The 20,468-nt window shown below is 41.7% G+C and overlaps 2 protein-coding genes across 4 annotated transcripts in view; one reads left to right on the top strand and one right to left on the bottom strand.

The window, feature by feature from the left end:
- Nucleotides 1-203: 203 nt before the first annotated feature.
- On the bottom strand, nt 204-5,220 carry LOC100699046 (endoplasmic reticulum-Golgi intermediate compartment protein 2). Of its 3 annotated transcripts, none has more exons than XM_025899932.1 (14): nt 5,051-5,220; nt 3,885-4,060; nt 3,697-3,805; nt 3,545-3,591; nt 3,387-3,454; nt 3,256-3,296; nt 3,004-3,105; nt 2,761-2,856; nt 2,624-2,679; nt 1,496-1,594; nt 1,270-1,367; nt 1,010-1,172; nt 820-899; nt 204-725 (listed from the first exon to the last, which is right to left on the bottom strand). In XM_025899932.1, exons 2-14 carry the CDS (start codon nt 3,988-3,990, stop codon nt 651-653), a joined length of 1,140 nt encoding a protein of 379 aa, XP_025755717.1. In that variant the 5' UTR covers nt 3,991-4,060; nt 5,051-5,220; the 3' UTR covers nt 204-650. The 3 variants fall into 3 exon arrangements, with proteins under 3 accessions (XP_025755717.1, XP_025755715.1, XP_025755716.1); XM_025899930.1 differs by having other exon boundaries at nt 3,885-4,018; XM_025899931.1 differs by having other exon boundaries at nt 3,885-4,015.
- Nucleotides 5,221-8,655: 3,435 nt separating this feature from the next.
- Nucleotides 8,656-20,468, top strand: part of kdm7aa (lysine (K)-specific demethylase 7Aa) — a 30,274-nt gene continuing 18,461 nt past the window's right edge. The window contains exon 1 of the mRNA XM_005456661.4: nt 8,656-8,806. Coding sequence (XP_005456718.1) covers nt 8,709-8,806 — 98 coding nt within the window. The 5' untranslated portion in view covers nt 8,656-8,708. The remainder of the gene's footprint in view (nt 8,807-20,468) is intronic.

The following is a 20,468-nucleotide window of genomic DNA, read 5'->3' as shown; positions in this document are numbered from 1 at the left end:
AAGGTCTATTTAGTGACACACTGGCTCAATTTTTGTTAAATAAAGACTCATGTCATGTGGTAGACCTGCTAAAGACATTCTCGACTACGACTGCACTTATAGAGGATGGCTTAATAGGCAACCTGGCACTTGCTCAGTCATCGTTCTCGAACCTGACTGCCATCATTTCATGGTTTACCTGTTTAAAAAACATCTGCATGTTATTTCATTTAGGAATCAACTTTTATTTGTTTTAGGCTTTTTTTTTTTACACTTTAATGCTGTGAAACAAACCAGCGGTGCTAATGACCTCCTGTGAATTTCAACTTTAACGTAATCGGAGTAACAGCAAAACTGTCAACATCACCGTTACAAAATATGACCAGAGTCACAGGGTCCACATTCTCCTACAGTGCAATAGTTGATGCTAACTGTACTATACTAAGTAAACAGGATGGATTTTTTTTTTAATGTTTTTATTTTTTGGTCATTTGGAAGAAAAACATTTTGTGATATACAGTACAGTAATGCTGGCAATGACAAACCTTTATAAACTCTAAATAAATAAACAAATATCATCGGAAAATCCGAACTCAAGTTTCTGATGAGAAAGCAGCGACTGTGATCATTATTTGTCGGGTCACCCGTGCAGGCCGAGGAATCGGCGGCTACTACCGAGGGGGATTGTCAGCCAGCAGAGGAGTATGGTGGTGGTTCAGATTATTCATCTGGTGCAGCTGTGCGTCCTGCAACAGATTCAGCACAGTTGAGTTCATTTTTAAGGGTAACTTCTTCCGTTAGTGAGTGAAAACACAGTGACTGAGAAAACTGGTTTAGCACCTCTCCGGGCCTGTAGAGTCCCAGTTTGAAGCGGCAGCAGACGACATCAAAACAGAAGCCGACGAGCCCGTGAAGCATCCCTTAAAAGTGAGAAGAGCACAGTAAAAAAATAAATAAATAAAATAACTGCAGGAATTCAAAGCTAGAACCATATTTAATTGTTTTGCTCTAAATGTCCAAGCCCACTCGCCTGTGGTGGAGAATATGCCCCCGATTATACCACACAGTCGCACCAGGAACTGCCAGAGCGGCATATGCTGCTCGCTGACCGTCACCATCAGAGAGCTGGTGTCATACTTGACGAAGATGCCGGAAACACCGTGACTGCCCGCGGCGTGGTTTATCACCCGTTCCTTGGCAGCAGACATTGTGGTGGTTAGTCTACTTGCTTCGCACTTGCTGTCACAACATTGGGCTGTGTTTAAAGCTCTGCGCTTAGCAGTTACTCACTCGCTCGGTCACAGAGAACTGGTGTGTGTCTGCGGATATCTTGTATGTGTTCAGTTTCGTGGGCACCACTGTAATGAAGTACTGGAACATCTGGTTATCTGGGATGCAAGCACAAGGAAAGAATAACTGAGGGTTTTATGCAAAATAAAATGCACTCATTCCTTCAATGGGAAATCTTTTTCAAATGTTTCCTGCCTGTTTTATCCTCTGAAATCATGTGACTTACTGTTATAGGTGATTTTCTCTGTGCCGTCCAGAGGATTGATGATGCCTGGTAACTCCTCCCCAAAAGACAAATGGTCTATTCGATGGGAGAAATTGTACGCTGTAATGCAAAGATGAGAGAACCCTCAGATTCAATCAAGGCTGTGGACAATCATTCTAACTAGTAGCAGTACCTTATAAGCCTGATTTCCTAAGGCTCTCACTTTGGTCTCTTTTAGTAACAGAAAGACACTTTTTATCTCCCATGCCATTAAATCTGGCTCACATATCGGACATCGTTAATGTTTTCAGGGTTTTTGTTTAATTATTCCCTATTAAACAAGTAAGAACTATGTTCAATACACTCACACCCACTTTTTGAGGTACAGCTGTTCAATTGCTTGTAAATGCAAAGATGTAAACAGCCAAATACATAGGAGCAAGTAGACACGCTTGAGATGACCTGCTGATGTTCAAACCGAGCGTCAGAATATGGAAGAAAGGTGATTTAAGATGACCTGAGTATTCCAGAACCTGCCGATCGACTCAGGTTTTCCCACACAACCATCTCAAGAATGGTCCCAAAAACAGAAAACAAGCAGTTTGAGCCAGTTCTCAGAAGGAAATGACCACAGTACTTTAAGTTGATAGGAAGGAAACAGTACGTCAAATAACCCCACATTACAATCAAAAGCTGCAGAAGAGGATCTCTGAATGTGCAGCATGTTGAATCTTAAAGCAAATGGGCTACAGCAGCAAAAGACCACATCAGGTGCCACTTCCTGTAAACAGGAAACTAAGGCTTAAATTCACACAGGCTCACCAGAACTGGAATTTCAATTTCTGCTGCAATATTCAGCTCACAGTTTGGCACGAACAACATGAAAGCATGGATCCATACTGCCTTTTATCCAATCAGGCTGCTGTTGGTAATGTAATGGGATATTTTCTTGGCACACTTTGAGCCCCTTAGTACCGTCTAAACATTGTTTAAATGCTACGGCCTTCCTCAGTATTTATTGCTGAATGCAGAAAAAGGGAGAGCTGAAGGGAGCACCGATTATGGTGACAGATAATGTTCCCTGGTCTGCTTGTAGATTATAAAAGTGTGTAATTAGAAGTGTTATTAGAAAACCAGATTTTAACTTACTTTCGTGGCTCACAAAAGCTGCAATGTGTGCGTGACCCTGAGGATGGTGAATAGGCCTTAAAAAGACCAAGAATCACTATTAGTCTGCAGCATCAGAAACGTCTGTCTCATGCTTATCACGCTACAGAGGTTCTTACTTTCCAACAGTGATGTGCAGGTTTCCTGCTACCTTGTTGACGTAGACATGTCCATGTATCCTGCAGGCATTGAGGGGCTCCATGGAGGCATCCTCCCTACGCACATAATGTTTGAGCACATCATTTTATTATAACAGACTCTAAATCCATCACTCTAAATCCAGTGGGCACTTATGTGTTTGCCTTTTTGTAAAATGAATGGAGACATGATTATAAAAAACTGTTTCCCAGCAGGAGACTAACCGTGGTGGCAGAGCAGTGGGTGCTCCTTTCAGGAGAGTTTTGTAAAGGACTTCCTGCAGAGCGTGCTCCTCTCTCAGCCTGTTCTGTATGAGAAGCAGCGTCCTGGAAAACAAACAGACTGCAGAACTAGCTAAACAAGTTTAAAAACTTTCAAACAACAAGAAATCTCTTATAACTTGATAACCAAATTTTAGGCATTACCAGAATTTTTGTATTTTTTTAAACTTACTGAGCGACTGCACAAAACCTTACCTTTGCCACAGTCTTTGTTGCGGGGTCAGCTCAAAAATAACCTGCTCAAAGACACAAACAGGAGCGTTAGCTTGACAGAAGTGACACCTCAGAAATGACCTTAAGGTTTTTCAGACGCGTGCTTGACTCACAGGTTCATACTGCAGGCCATTAGATGTGATCATGGTTTCAGCCAGGTCCAGAATATCTGCTCCCACATCTACAGAGATGAAATATGTGCGCTAATGTGATGTAAGCGCTTCAGGTAGCAACTTCTCCACATTGACAGCAAAGAAGGTGGGATACTCACGCTGGCATTTCATGGCGACTGTTATGTCAATGTTTATTCTCAATTTACTGAAATCAGGATAAAAAGATTACCGTGACATCATACTGTAAGAAAGAAAAACAGACTGAAGTCACAATTAATTAACATTTAATAACCTAGTAATAACATCTCACCTGGAAAAATCCTTGTCGACCGAATATTCATACTTCATCCAAGTCTCTCGATAAACAAAGAACTCTAAGACAGCCAGAAGTGCCATGGCACTAAACGCTAAAAGTGACACTGTGGATGAGACAGATGAGCAGAGAGTGTTACTCCCTTTTGCTGCTCCTGCTGTCTTGTCCTCGGAAGGACATCTCACCTGTTCCTCCTGACGCCGATGTCTCCACGTAGCTCTCTGACACTTTGGGGAAGGCGTCCAGCTCCTTCACCAGGCTCAGCGCTTTCTTTCTTGACAGACGCCTCATCTTCAGGTTCACGGCAGTTCTCCACCTCCTCCATCACAATTAAAACAAGCTTCAGATTAACACAGTACACCTGTTTAATGCAAACATGTTAAATCAATATAATCAAACTGTATAGGACAAGTGGACTGAATGCAAAAAGGCTGTAGGAACAGATCAGGTAAGAAAATTATTACAGTTATGATAAAAATAAAGAAACATTAATGAACCTTTTGGAAAGAAACTCTTGGACCAAATGCTAAACACTGGATAAACAAATAATGTCAAATTATTTTGAAACTTCAAGTCACTTCTGAGTAAGTCAAAATGTCAAGAAAAAAAGCACAAATTTTGAAATAATAACCTGAAGTTTTTACTTCTGGACACCTAAAAAGAATTGTGACAGAAACAAAGTTCCATAGAATTGTTATTAAAAACGTGGTGATTATCAAAATTATCTCACTATAAAATCAAATATTTATTAATTTATTTAAATAGAATTTGAAGTAATTTTTAGTCATAATCGCTAACAATAATATATTTTTTTATAATAATAACAATAATAATAATAATACAAATCAATAAATAATAATACATTTAGTTATTATACATTTATGATTATTTATTTATTTTATTCTTTTTTATTCATTGTTATTATTTATGTGTTTTTTGCATAATTTGTTTAAACTAGGCTTACTTTTTCTATAATAACAATGATAATAATAACAATAAAACATAATTTATACCATTACATTAATGATTACTTTAGTGGTCCATATTAATCTTTTTGAGCGAATGAAATACTGTGAATATATGACTAATGCCGACGTTAATGGCTGCTAATGTGAAAATATCTCACACACATCACATATATTATTATATCTTTTGCAGCATTAAATCATCGAAGCGAAACTGCAGAGTAGTAAAAATGAGAAATGACGCTGTTTGTAAGCAGAAAAGTCCCGGAAAAGTATCGATATTAGATGTTTTATTAGGCGAAAGCATCAAATTTAATGAACATTTGAAACCGGACGTCCATCACTACTGTAACAACACCGTACCGATTATTTTTTTTATATCTTACCTTTTTTGGTCATCTAGTTAGACGTTAAATCGAGACGCAGAGTCCCTGGATTCCCGTTTCCAGCAGCTGCCTCCTGTTTAAATCATACCTGGCTGATCTTTCTACACCTTCATCCATGATGCTAACACACAGGGGGGCGGGGCGCGCTGGCTTCTGCCTCGTTTCGTCTCGTCGTGACGTTTGCAGCGTGCGCGCGCTGCCCACGCACAGTAAGCGCAACAAGCACTTGTGCTCTTCAATCAGGAGGTGGAGCTGTAACACCATAATACAGCATACAGTAAAATCACATAAGTGAAATACCCCAGGCTTTAATAAATATTCAATATGTGTACGTGTATTATTATTTATTTTTTCAATTATATTAAATTATTTTAATAAATAAAAACACTAAGCCTAAAGCTAAGTAAAACTAGATCGATAGAACTACACTGAAAATTATTAGGTGTATAAAAAACAAGAAAAAAATGACAGAAATGTGTATATTCACATACATATGCACATTGAACACATCACTAGCTAATTAAATTAAATTAAATTTCTCAGGATAACTAGCCGGCTTTTGGTACATAGACTATGCTTATTTAAGGATTTTTGCATGTCTAAATACACAGATGTTGGCATGTTTTCCCATTTTTGTCTCATATAGGATTCTTTTTTTGCATTGCATTCTTCATTTCATGATGTTTTCAGCTGGTGACATGTCTGGACTCCAGGCAGGGCCATTCATTACCCGGACTCTTCTACTACGAAGTCTTGCTATTGTAATAGATGCCGTATGCGGCTTAGCATTGTCTTTCTAAAAAGTGTTCACAGATGATGAGTTTAGAAAATGTTCTTGAGACCATGCAGTGATTTTCATGATAGAAACACACCTGTTTTTAAAGCATTGCCTCCTGAGGGTCCAAAGGTCATGGGCTTTTCAATGGTGTCCCTTTCACAGAGAGTTATCTAGATATGTTTTTCAGAGTTTTTCAAATCTTTATTGCATTTATTATCTTCATGTCTGTTCATCTGACTTCATGTAGTATTTCTTCGCTTGTTCTGATGATCCTGTTCTTTAATGTGCATGTTATAAAATCTATAATAATGGTGACCCATACCTCCATTACCATGTTTTCTTATAATGATTTCAGACTGTCACGTTCTTTTCCTATTTACTCTTTTAATGGATGTTTATGTGGTGCTCATAGTGATTGCAATGAAACTCAAAGTCAACATTTTCGTCTGTTTCAAAAAGCTGAGTACACTGATTACACCTTATTCTGCAGAGGAGCTGTTCATGTCCATCCATCAGCACCAGCCTACACTCACAAGTGTTTATTAACTTCCAGGAATAGTGTTTACATGCATGCGGTGGATCTGCACACCAGACATGAAGCTGCTCACACCGTGGCTGACGAGAGAGAAAACCTATAATAGGAAGCCCTGATAGTGATCTACTACAAACAAGGCTGTGATTATCATCCTGAAGACAAAGGGGATGTTTACACCTTGGTGCATGCTTAAAAATGCACAAAGAAGAAAAAAAATTGGGCAGAGATTAGCAGATAACCTCACATGTGTCTTCTGTGCAGTGAGCACTCTGGAGCCTCTGCATGCACCAAGGCTGCTTGACTATGCAGAGTAGCACAGATGGGCGTGTGGGGGGATGGGTGCTGTCAGCTCACAGATCAAGCTGTGGGTCGGTGGTCCCATTGCTATTCACCACACAAGCACGTAGGGCATGTCAGACACGCTCCATGGAGACATACCAGGGCTGGATGTTGTGTTTTGATTTTTTATTTAAGATGCCTCTGAGCTGTCTGCCGTGAGGCTGAAAACGCCTTCTGAAGAGATCTTCACAGTGAAGACGGTGCAGGAAAGATAAAGACCGTGTGACACACTTGAATTTTCTTGCCTTTGCAGCTCATCAGCTGTGTTGTGGAGTTACTGTTAAGTCAGTGCTGATAGCGCATGTGCACTGATATAGGTATTTAATGCTATTTGCAATCAGAAAACACTTTTTGTCCATGTATTGTGGACATTTTAATTGCATTACTGAAAGATGCAACACTCAATATTACACAAAATAACTCCCCGTATATTTAAGTGCCTAATAAGAGGCTGTGCATGAATTAAGATATAAGCATGCTCTGTGAAGCTTTAAGGGTCAGACCATCGAGTTAAGATAACTTCTCCGTCGGCCCTTTGAGCTTCTAATTCCTTCAAAAATATCTCTACACACTTTTGTCTCTCACACCTCACATAATGGTTGCTGAAAAAAAAATATAATTTACATCCTATGGTCCTATGGTCCCCCCCCCCAAAAAAAATTTGTATAAAAATAAATCTTTTTTTAACATCTTGTGGATATTTAGTTGTACGAGATGCAAGACAAAGTAAATACCCTACTTTTACATGGTTGTGAATAGAAGAGAATAGCATTAACGTACACTAAGATCCATGCCAACTGTGCAGGAAGTCATATGCTCTGTTTCAGATAGGTGGTGTTGTATTGTCTAAGAGTGCTGTTCTGATATATAGAACTGAAGACTTAAAGCTATCCAAACCTACCTGGCCCAAAAAGTAATTGACTGAGCCACACCCAGGCCTGTTGAATCAAGAAATCATGTAAATAGAACCTATCTCATAAAGCAAAGTAGGTAGGCTAAAAGATGTCAAAACGCAACACATCATTGCTGCCATCTAAGACATTCAATAACAACTGGGAAACATAGTCATGGAAAAGGATACAAAGCCATTTCTAAGGCTTTGGGACCCCAGCGAAACACAGTGAGAGCCATTATGCACAAATGGAGAAAACTTGGAACAGTGGTGAAGCTTTCCCTGGAGTCACTACGATGCCAAAATTACTCAAAGAGTGTATCAATGACTCATCCAGGAGGTCCGAATAGAACCCAGAACAGCATTTAAAGAAATGCAGGCCTCACTTGATTCAGTTAAGGTCAGAGTTCATGATTCAACAATAAGAAAGAGACTGGGCAAAAAATGTCATCCATGGGAGAGTTCCAAGGAGAAAACTACTGTTGAACAAAAAGAACACAAAGGCTAGTCTCACATTTGCCAAAAAACATCTTGATCATCCCTGAGACTTTTGGGAAAATGTTCTGTGGCACAGCTACTTAGTAGGTTTAGGCGGAGATTACTTTTTCACACAGAGCCAGGTTGATGTTTCCCTTAAAATGATCATATAAAAAAACTTTATCTAATATTAGCGTTTTTTTTTATCTGAAATATTTTATATTTAAATAAAATCAGGAAGGTGAAGTTCAATAAACACAATGAATATATCCATATTAAAATGTAATAGGACTAAACAAACATCTTAATATGGTAAAATAATACATATCGCAGATTATGGAGATTATTTAATCAGAATAATTTAAATTGAGGCTGATTTTTCGCTTTTATCCGATTGTAGCATAACGCCTAAAACAGAGCCCTTTATGTCATTCCTTTGTTGGAAAAAAGTTTGCGTCTATTGTTGGTGTGCCCACACAACCAGATGGAAATGCATAATCTGGAAACTGACGTCAGAGGTGGGATTGCCTCAGAATGGCGGATTTCGTGCGTGCTCGGCTCTCCCCTCGGGTATTTCCGGATGTTGGGTTAAATCCCCGCCCGCTTCATTCCTGCGTTGTTTGGGGACAGTAGGAAGATGGCGGCGGCCCCGCTGTACTGTGTCTGCCGGCAGCCCTACGATGTGAGCCGGTTTATGATCGAGTGCGACATCTGTAAAGACTGGTTTCACGGCAGGTATGTAGTCTGCGACATCCTAAAGAGGTGTAGTTACCTGGAGGCGAGAAACACGGGTTGTTTTTTAAGGAAAGGCGACGGTTTTCTGAGCGGTCTTGGCTAACTTAGCGTGCTAACCGTTAGCGGTGGGCGACGGGGGTTTTAAACCGTCTATTGACACGACTTTACGGGCGAAAGTGGGGGTTCGCGCCCCTAAAAACAACATTAATGAACTTCATCGTGCCGCAGATAAGTTTAAATCAAGCGACACGATCCAGCTCTTTGTAATTATATTAATAATCAGCGGTATTTACTTAAATAGAGCCCAATAGAAAGTAGTTCTTATAGCTGATGGTATATGGAGCTGTGTCAGTCAACACGGGTGATCAAAAGCGTACGTGACTACCTCTCCGTAGAGTTATTTAGAGGATAACTTTAATGTTGATGTCGCTGTGATTCAGTCAATTTAAATCCAGTTAAACCAGCCCTACGGTACAAAGTGTGCCAGAGCTGGCAGGTTATTAAAGGTAACGGCAGCCTCGGGCAGCGTCTGAGTTGTATTTTAAACTTAATTATACAAGCAGATCTAATAAACAACTTCAACTTGTTTGGGCAAAACCTGTACGTTAATATTATAGCAAGCTGGTAGTTGATATTTATTATTTAATACAAATGAGCTTTGTTTTTAATGCTGTTTTTATATTGGTAGAAAGTAAGTGGGGGGAAAACAAGGAGATTGTTATGGTTTGGCTTTTGATTGACAGTTGCAGAAATTTAAATCCCCCCCCCCCTTTTAGAAAGAGGAGGCACATGGCCTGGGACCCCTAGTGGCAAGCAGGGGAATTATTTAAAGGTACCAAGCAGGCACGTGTCTGGGTTTTGTGTGTGTGTGGTGTATTTGTTTTGTCCTGGGTTTTTTTTTTTTTTTTTTGTGGGGTGGAGGTGTCCCCCTTCTATTGTGATTGCAGGTAGCAGATGTTTTTGTGATTCATGTGTAGATGTAAGTGGGAGCTGTTGAAATCTTGATGGGAATCTTATTGTTGTGTAATGTGCATTGCCTAAATGTACAAATTTCAGTCCACACCTAATATTGTGACGCACGTCTTGCACTTCTTGATCATGAGATTTCCTCAGCATCCGACTTTCTTTTTTTGCAGCTTTCTCTTGGTTTTTAATGTGGCTCTAAGTCCATGGGCTGACCTAGACAACTCTTTGAGTCAGCCTGTGTGGGTGCATTTCCACAGTGACTGTTTAGGAATACAATAATCTGTTTTTTGGTTTTTAAGGTGGGGGGTTGCTCATGTTGAAATGACGGAAGCCATTGCGTAACCACCAAGTGTGCTGCCAAAAAACTCAGCAGCCAGGATTTGTGGCGTGTCAGTGCCAAAAAAGACTAGCTGTGTGTCATGTGCCAGCAAGAAAAGGAACAAATGTTGGAGCTTCCCCCATTGATGACTAATAAGCAGATACACACCACACACGCACACACTCACACATACTCACAGAAAAGCTCCAGAAACGGCCACATTTCCAGCCTCTTTCCCACGAGGCAGGCCAGAAGGAAAGGGATATTCTCTGGCTGTGGGTGATGGCACGCCATTGGAGGGGAAAGCGGAGGAGCTCATTCTCCTAGTTCTTGTTGGTGTTTGTGTGGGAGACTTTTGTCTCAGTTGCTGGAGAGTGCCCTGTTTTCTATCACCTGTGTTTCAGTAAACAAAACAAGCTGTACTTTAATGTGGTTAGGCTGTCTGAATCAGTGTCACGGTTTATCAGCATCAGATTTGTGAAGAGTGAGGTTACAGGAAAGCTGAAAAAAAAGTCCTGATAAACTCCCCCCACGTTTTCAGTAATCTCTTTATTACAGTTTAATGCAGTCATATTAATTTTTGTTTTTATTCAGTTGTGGTTCAGTTAGTTTCCACATTGTGTTTCTTATTCACTTCAGTTTTATTAGTTTATAGTATTTCTTTAATAATTCCAAATTTGTAATACTGCATTATATCTACATTAACTACAGCATAGCCCTCTACTACTTCAGGAAAATAGTCAACATACTGCTTTGAGAGGAAGACAGAAATACTTTTCCCAGTTGGGAACAACTACTACTTTGATGCTAAAGTCGAAATACCTCTTTGAGGCTAAAGTAGAATACTATTTTGTGAATAAAGTCAGATGCAATCATGAGAATAAAGTTGAAATACTACTCGAAGTACCTTCAAGATTAAAATAAAAGTACTACTTCATGGAAAAAGTTGAATACTAATTCCAGAATAAAGTCAAGTACTGTTATGAGAACAAGATAGAGTACTACTTCAAGAATAAAGTTGAATAATTATTATTTTTTTACTTTAAAGTCATAATACTACTTTCAGAGTACAGGAAAGTACTATTTCCAGAAATAAGTGGAATTAGTGTTTAGAGAATAAGGTAGATTGTGTAAAGTTAAAAAAATGACCACATTGTGTACATCTTCAGAGCGTGAAGATGAGTTTCTGAAATAAATAATCTGTGTAAAATTGAGAGAATTTCCCAAATCTGAGACAAAGTAAATCTTGTCTTATGCTTAACTGAGACTCAATAGTAGGCACAATTTCCTTAAACTCTTAATACCATACTGTGTTTATGTGCTAAAAGAGAAATTTTGTCTTTTATTGTAACTGCTTCTAAAAATGGTACTTTAACCTCATGGGCCAACAGAATATTTTTTGGTGCCTATTAGATATTTGATAAATACTTTAATCTAAAAGTTTTACATTGCCTACAGTGGTAGACTTACACCTGAATGAGAAAAAAGCATTTGAAAAAAATACAAAATGATTGTTTGCAGAAGAAATGTTCTGGGGGTCTCTGCTATCCTGCTACTAACCTTCTGACCTCTTTGTTTTACTTTGCTGCCCCTTCAGGGTTTTGTCCTGACTATCTGCAGGGGTAACAGTGCCCTGAAGCAGTATAACCCACTATTAGACCCTTTGGTTTAGATTTCAGGTGCAAGTCTGAGTGCTATTCATCATTTTGAGCCTCACCTGATTGCAAGACCTGCCTCTGTAAATGGATCGCTTCATGTGTTTCTTAGAGGCAAATTTACATGAGTGTTATGGATGTAAATCCCCGGTAGGTCACGTCAGATCACGGTGTAGGTGTCAGGCCCTCCGGTCTGCCCATTGTCTAATGTGCGTGTGGACAGTGGGGGCGATGATAGACCAGTGGTGCTCAATGAGATGGAGCGAATGACTGATGGGAGCTACGGCGAGCCAAGTTCAATGCATGATCTGTCAATGTCGCACAGAGTGTGAGCACACTAAAGAGAGATGGATCACCTCTGTGGAGAGCCTTTTTGGTGTTTAGGCTAAGTGGAAGCCCCCCCCTTTTTTTTGTAAAACTACTGCTGTCTGTGATGTTTCAGATCATCTGTTTAGATGTCTGATAAGTTGATTGGCTGAAGTAAAGACGGCCTCATAGCTCTTGTTTATATTCAGCTGACTCTCATTGAGGTGGAAATAACATTACATTTGGCTCAATCAAAGTCGATTAAGGGTCAAAAGCATCATGTATTGATTACTAGTCAGTTTGAATTATAACAGTAAAGATATACCACACAGTTCAAATTAAAGGAGGTTTAGAAAACCACTTTAAATTACAATGTCAAACTGATAGCTGATGTACCAAACTAATAGATCAATAATTTGTATGTTATGAACTGTGAATCTGCACAGCGAGTTCAGTCTGTGTTTGTTGGGTCGTGTCTTTCAGCAGCAGACACTTGTAAGACTGATGACTCGGTAGGTTTTAAAGGAGGCTCAGCCATGTTGAAGACATGTGTGAAAACAGAGTCCCAGTGCTTGTGGGCCTCAGGGCAGCTCAACCTGCACTGAAAACAATTAAGTTGTTTAAAACTCCCGGGGGCTCCCTGACGCCCTATAAACAACAAAGTGATCCTCTTTTTGTTGTTTACCAGCTGACTACAGAAAGCCCCGCTGTGTCCTTCAAACTGTAAACACTGCACGGGTGATATGTTGCTTTTATGCCTAGCTGGCTAAAATGATTTAACCCCTGAGGGCAGAATGACAGAGCTTTATCCATCTGTCAGACCTCAGTGGCTCTTACTGCTGTCCAAGTCCGGCTCTGTTTATGTAAGCCTTGCCTGAGTGCACTCGGACGAGTCAGGTGCTCCTCTGGGGCAGATAAAGACAGCCAGGTGTGTTTAACTGCCCTCATATCCTCTCCATCTCCACCACCCATCCATTAGAGATCTGCCAGTTCCCTAATGTAGGCGTGTCGGCGCCCCATGCAGAGCGGTTATTTAGAGCTTAAAATAATGGTGATGCCAGCCTCCAGCCTTTGTGTTTCTGCACTGATCACTGAGGACAATGAACCCCCTCACAGTGCGTGGACTAATGAATAAACCCTCTCAGTTACACAGGAAGGAGGCCCTTGATGAGAGGAAGTGGAGGAGAGGGGCTGTTGATGGTGAGGGTTTAGCCAAGTACACACATCTCCGCTCATTCAGGAAGGGATGTTTAGCTCGGTAATCTGCTGCAGTGCTGTCAGAGGGCAGCTCTATCAGGGAATAAAGCAAGGTTTTGTGGGGTGTCTGTGTTGCTCACCCTGGTTGTACTCTCTCTGACCTTTAAGTTGTCTTACAACCCATGATAACACTATCTTATGAGTTGTTGAGATGACGTATGACTGAGCAGATGAGGTTCATGTCGGTTCAAGAGCTGTTTGCACACTCACCCCGCTTTGTGGTGATGCGATGCATCATCAAGCCCGAGTAAGGCAGCAGGAAATACTTGGCCCCTTTCTTTTCTTTCCTCTCCCCTTTTTACATTTGCTGTCTCGAGTCCAGCTGCCAGCTGGTGCCAGCTGAACTACCTCCAGATCAACGCCAGTAAAACCAAGGAGCTGGTGGTAGACTTCCGCAGGCACAAACATCCTCCACTGCAACCACTGAACATCCAAGGTATGGACATCGAGGCTGTGGACAGCTACAGGTACCTTGGTGTTCATCTGAACAACAAACTGGACTGGACTCATAACTCAGACGCCCTCTACAGGAAAGGGCAGAGCAGGCTGTACCTGCTTCGGAGACTCAGGTCGTTTGGAGTGGAGGGCCCACTCCTGAAGACCTTCTATGACTCTGTGGTGGCCTCAGCCATCTTTTATGGTGTGGTCTGCTGGGGGGGCAGCATCTCTGCTGGGGACAGGAAGAGACTGAACAGGCTGATCCGAAGGGCCAGCTCTGTTCTAGGATGCCCTCTGGACCCAGTGGAGGTGGTGAGTGACAGGAGAATGGTGGCTAAGCTGTCATCCCTGTTGGACAACATCTCCCACCCCATGCATGAGACTGTGACAGCACTGAGCAGCTCCTTCAGTGGGAGACTGCGGCACCCACGGTGTGGGACGGAGAGATTTCGCAGGTCTTTCCTCCCCACTGCTGTCAGACTCTACAATAAAGACTTTTGCAGCTGATCAAACACACAAACCCACACATGTGCAATAAGACTGCTATACGTGCAATTCTTCTTCTGACGAAGTTGTTTTTGTATTTTCCTACTCAGTTGTATATAGTATTTGTATTTCTATTTTATTCTATTGTATATATTATTCTATTCTATTTTATTCTATTGTATATAGTATTTTATTTTATTTTATTGTATTTTATTGCATTCCAGTGTTTTCTAATTTCTGCTACATAACTTTGCACTTTTGCTGTAACAAAACAAATTTCCCACCTGTGGGACTAATAAAGGCCATCTTATCTTATCTTATCTTATCTTACATAGACTCACAAGCTCGGGTTAAAGTGGTAATCATTACAGGTAACACGCACGCTGAGTCAGGGTGGCGTATGTGGCACAGTGCCCTTATTTCCCACTGCGGTGTTATATAAAGGAAAGTAGCAAGAAGGTCACGTCAGCCCAGAGCACACGCTGTATTCACACGTCTCAGCGAACCCAGCAGCAGAGAGCTGTGACTCATGCTTTCCCCCAGCGAACGGCCACATGTTTGAACAAAGATTCCTGATACATGAGCTAGGCTTAGTCGCCAGCCAAACACTGTACACTGTTACTGCTAGTTATCCATTTGCTCACGTGCAGGAGCAGGAGTGCTTCTCTCAGCTTTTTTTTATTTTATGGATGTTGTAGGAGAGTGGAAAAGTAACTTGCAAAAGACATATAAATGTGAGTTCTTTACAGCTGAATGAATATTCAATTAGTTACTGTACTAATGCATTTGTTTGCCCTTATACCCGTGCAACCAACAAAAGTTCAGATTTTGTGTGGTGTGGTTGATATCCTGTTTGTGCACCAGGGTGATGTGGGGGGTGGCAGGCATTCACACAAGCTCACCATTTCCTGATGAGTTAATGGCCCTCGGCTTTATTTCCTTTACAGTTTTCCTGCAGTTCCTTGTAGATCAAAGCTGATAGCAGGCTTCGGTCAGCTCTATCCCCCCTGCAGGCTTTCACCTTTAAAAGCAAAGGTTATATCAGCAACAAACCCGTTTATAAACGTCTTTTCGCTGTGCTGCAGGAAGGGTTTTTGTAGGCCAGTAATGAAGCTGGCGTCCGTCTGGTTCTCTCAACAAAAAGCAACAAGATTTCTTCATTTGCTTTTGGAGTATTGATCTCAAGGGAAGAGAATCTCCACAAATTGATGCCATGTGCAGTCGGAAGAAGTAAAACACTAATGTGGTTCTCAAACTGTGACACTATGGGCAAAATGTAGAAGGAAGCTAAATTTAAAACTAAACTGAAATTTACTTTGGTTACTTTTTTTCAGTGTTTTTAGAAAATTGTGGGGGCATTGAGTCTAAGTTGTTTGTTAGTTTCTAATTGCATTATTTTGGGGTTTTGAATCTGAAACGTTATAGATTTTTTTTTCTAACCTTCATCTAGTGGCTAATGGGCAGATTTATCAGCACTGGGTATCAGTGAAGAGGTCAGGTGCACACTAGTGACAGTAGCGATTAGTGATTAGTCATCTAAGTCGACAAATTGCAGACAATCTTAGTTTGGATGGTGCAGGGGTTCAATGGCCTGAAGTTTAAGTGTTTGCTTTTCCGTGGATGACACAGTCCTGCTTGCTTCATCGATCACCAGCTCACACTTGGCTGGTTTGCAGCTGAAAGCGAAATTGCCGGGGCTCTACTTCTAAGGCCACGATTCTCAGTCAGAAAAGGGTGGAGTCTACATGCTTGGTTGGGAATATGTTGGTGCCCCAAGTGAAGGAGTTTGAATTATGTCAGGGACTTCTCAACAAGTGAGGGTAGGAGGAAACGGGAGGATTGTCAGATGGGTGCAGAGCTGAAAGCGAATGTGAGCAGTTGATTTACTGGTTGATCTGCAGTCCAACCGTCGCCTATTCCTCTTTAGAGCATCCGGGGTCTTCATTAGAAAGGTGATGGCTTCAGTAGAGCCATTGCTCCTAAATATAAAAAGGGAACCAGCTGAGGCGGTTTGAGCATCCAATTAGGATCCTTGGACTTTAAGGAGCAAGGTGTTTCAAGCATATTCAGCTGAAAGGAGATCGCAGGGCAGACTGAAGACATGCGGGAGAGATTCCGTCCCTTGGCTGGATGGGACTGGCTTTTTGACCATCTGAAGAGCTGAAGGAGGTAGCTGGGTTGAGGGAGGTCTGGGTATCTCTGTTTAGGCTGCTGGCTCTGTGAGCTAGACCTGAATAAGTGGTAGAAAATGGATGGATGGTCATGCGAATTAGGGTAGTTCAGTTTTAGTTTGTACTTTTTGGCTTGTCACACTATACATGTTGTCCAAACAGAATTTGCTGTTCAACCCATGCTGCTCCGGTATGCAACCCAGGAATGCATGTGAGTTGGTTCCTGTGGCTTGGCTGTTGCAGGATACTCAGGGGTAGTAGCAGCATGAGTGACACTGCTGTACTGCAGCTCCTCTTGATAAATGCGCTATAAATTATATGATGAGAATGCAACATTAGCGAAGAGGCCAGATCATTCAGCTTTCTTAAAAAAAATATTGAAGCCATAACTGTGAAACGATAGAGCATTTGTTGGAGGGGAAAAAAATAAAACGGCTATGTTTGGTCTCCTGACCTAAGTGTACACTGCTTTTTCCTCTTTTTTGTGTTTTATCTTTAACCTGTGACCCCTGGCATCTCTGCTTGAAACACACACAGCATTTGACAGGAGTTTGGGAGCGTTTCATCTGCTTTAGCTTGTCCAGGTCAGATAAAGATTGCAGTGTCCTCGTTTCGTTTCTGAATGGGCTTGTAAAGCAGTAGACCTGTTCCACTCATTTCAGTTTGATTGAAAGTGGTTTATATGTCACCATTTACAGCATAAGTTATCTGAAGGAACTTTAAAGTATAAGTGTGAGGGACCGAGTTGAAAAACAGGAGGAGTCTCAGGAATTATTTGAAAAATAGGGTTGCCATTTATTTAACCCCAAAATATATTTACAAAAGCAATAAACGTTGAGCTCATAAAAGAGGTCAAAGAAACAAAACTGAACTCAGGCTAAGACTACAAACTTAACAAACCAAATGACTGCCCAAACAAACATAATTGACCTAAACATGAAATGACACACAGGGGTATATATAATGGCTGATCAGACCATTGTGACACATGAGGGGTGACAAACAAACACAATCATAAATCACAACACAATGCAGTACATTCTAATTTGTTAATAAACTAAATACTAAAGAAGAAAATCAAAACCATCAAACCCTAAACCCAAATATTTAATTAAATACAAATACTTTGTTTTTAAAGTAAAGAAAACATATATTCTCCCCTTCCGTAGGAAGTGGTGTTGTGGTCCAATTAGCCCTCTTTGTATTTAATGGTTTCAAACCCTGGCTACCATCTTTTGTCCAGCAACTCCCAGGGATGATGGCGGTAAGAAAGAAAAAGACAAAGGTTAGTCAAAAATCAAAATAATGAAGTGGTGGGAATACATAAGTAAACTAAATGTGCGCGCTTACAAATAGAACAAATGTATCCCAACCAATCAATAAAGTTATTGGAAACTAAAGAGTGTTACTATGTTCAAATGAAAATACAAGAGTTACTGACTTTTAGAGTGTGGCCACGGGTTTGGCCATCACACACCCCCCCACTTCTGGATCTTCCATCAGGCAGCGAGAGAGGTAATCAGCAGTGGTGTTGTCTTTACCAGGGATGTAGTGAACCTTAAACCGGTATGGCTGCATAGCCAGATACCACCTGGTGATTCTCCCATTGGTGTCTTTCATTCTTTCCAGCCACTGTAGGGCTTTGTGGTCAGTGTGAAGGATGAATTCTCTTCCCAACAAATAATATTTGAAAGAGTCAAGTGCCCATTTAATGGCCAAGGCTTCCTTCTCAACCGTTGCGTAGCGGCTCTCCCTTGGTAGCAGCTTACGGCTGATGTAGGCGACAGGATGTCGATCCCCTGGTGGTCCCTGCAGAAGCACTGCTCCCAGACCCCTTTCAGAAGCATCAGTCTGCAACGTAAAGTCTTTTGTAAAATCTGGTGAGTGCAGAACGGGGTCCTTACTCAGGGACTGGCGAATGTCTTTGAAAGCTGCAATGGCTTCAGCTGTCCACCGAATCTTATTGGGACATCTTGAGCCAGTGCTGTCCGTCAGTGGGGCTGCTCTCGCTGAGAAGTTGGGAATGAATCTGTTATAGAACGCAGCCATGCCAAGGAAGGATCGCAGCTGTTTCCTGGTTTGTGGAAGAGGACATGATGCAATTGCATTAATTTTGTCAACCTGCGGTTTAATTGTCCCACCTCCAACAGTAAACCCGAGGTACTGGACTTCAGTCCTAGCAAGAGCACACTTTGCTGGATTGATGGTAAGGCCTGCGGAACGCAGCCGATCCAACACGACCCTTAGGTGATCCACATGCTCTTCCCAAGTTCCACTGAAAACAACAACATCATCAAGGTACGCACAGGTGAATGCTGAGAGACCACAGAGTACCTTATCCATTAGTCTTTGAAATGTTGCTGGGGCCCCATGCAGACCAAATGGCAGGACTGTGAACTCGAACAATCCCCACGGAGTACGGAATGCTGTCAACTCTTGAGACTGTTTAGTGAGAGGTACTTGCCAGTATCCCTTGGAGAGATCAATGGTCGTCAGATATTTTGCCTTCCCCAAACGCTCAATGAGGTCGTCAATGCGTGGCATTGGGTAAGAGTCAAATTTTGATATGGAATTGAGGTACCTGAAGTCGATGCAAAATCGTATTGTGCTATCCTTTTTCGGAGCCAACACAACAGGGTTGCACCACTCACTTGCTGAAGGTTGGATGATTCCAAGAGACAGCATGAGGTCCACCTCCTCCTTTAACTCCACCAGGAAGCGTTCTGGTATCCTGTAACTCATACGCTTCACAGCTGCATCAGGTTTTAAAACAATGTCATGCTCCACCAGACTGGTGCGACCTGGGTACTTTTGAAATGTGTCTGAATTAATCAGAGGTGTTACCTGAGACTGTTGCTCACTGGTGAGATGGTTCAGGTCCAGGACAGAGGCTGTTACTGAAGGCAAGTAGTCATTAACTTCTTCCTCCTCATCCACGCTGTGAATAAGCAACCCCTCTGTTTTATTCTCAGTGCGTGGAATCCATTCCTTAAGAAGGTTAACATGGAGCACTCTACTCCCTCGCTGGAGACCTGGTGTGGAAACTTTATAGGTAGTAGGTCCAAGTTTCTTCTGTACTTCGAAGGGTCCCTGCCACTTTGCCAGCAGCTTGCTGTCAGAAGTTGGCAACATGACCAAAACCTTCTGGCCAGGGACAAAACTCCTGTGGCGAGCTTTCCTATCAAACAAAGTCTTTTGTTGCTTCTGAGCAGCTGCCATATGGCTCTGTGCCAGTTCACTCATCTGCTGAAGCTTTTCCCTCATATGAATGACATATGAAATAACACTGACCGATTCCTCTTTACCTTGCTCTCCCTCCCATGAGTCCTTCAGCAGGGTTAATGGGCCTCTCACCTCATGGCCATAAAGAAGCTCAAATGGGGAGAAGCCAGTGGAGGCTTGAGGAACTTCCCTGTAGGCAAAAAGGAGGTATGGCAGCCACTGGTCCCAATCAGACCCTGTATCATTGACAAACTTTCGGAGCATTTGTTTGAGAGTTTGGTTGAAACGCTCAGTCAGTCCATCTGTCTGTGGGTGATAAGGGGTTGCCCGCACACTCCTGATGCCTAACAGCTTATAGACTTGTTTCAACAGTGTAGACATAAAATTAGTGCCTTGGTCAGTCAAAATCTCCTGTGGGAATCCAACCCTTGAGAACAGTTGAATCAATGAGGAAGCTACAGCTTTTGCTTTAACAGTTTTTAATGGAAAGACTTCAGGATACCTCGTAGCATAGTCTGTAATGACTAACATAAAGCGATTTCCAGCTTTACTTTTTTCCACAGGACCAACTACGTCCATGCCAAGGCGCTGAAATGGTATACCAATGATTGGGAGAGGTTGGAGTGGTGCTTTGGTGGGGACCCTAATTGAAGTCTTCTGACATTGAGGACAACTCCTGCAAAACATGGCAACATCTGAGCACAAGCCAGGCCAGAAAAAGTATCGCTTAATGCGAGCGGTGGTTTTATGCTTCCCCAGGTGGCCAGCCCAGGGAATGGAGTGCCCCAAAGTAAGCACTGTTTCGCGAGCCACTTTAGGGACCACTAACTGCTTAACCTGGC

Source organism: Oreochromis niloticus, linkage group LG17 (assembly GCF_001858045.2).
Source record: "Oreochromis niloticus isolate F11D_XX linkage group LG17, O_niloticus_UMD_NMBU, whole genome shotgun sequence".
In the NCBI taxonomy this organism is placed as follows: domain Eukaryota; kingdom Metazoa; phylum Chordata; class Actinopteri; order Cichliformes; family Cichlidae; genus Oreochromis; species Oreochromis niloticus.
The sequence above is the reverse complement of the archived record's forward strand: the minus strand, read 5'-3'. Positions and strand labels throughout refer to the sequence as shown.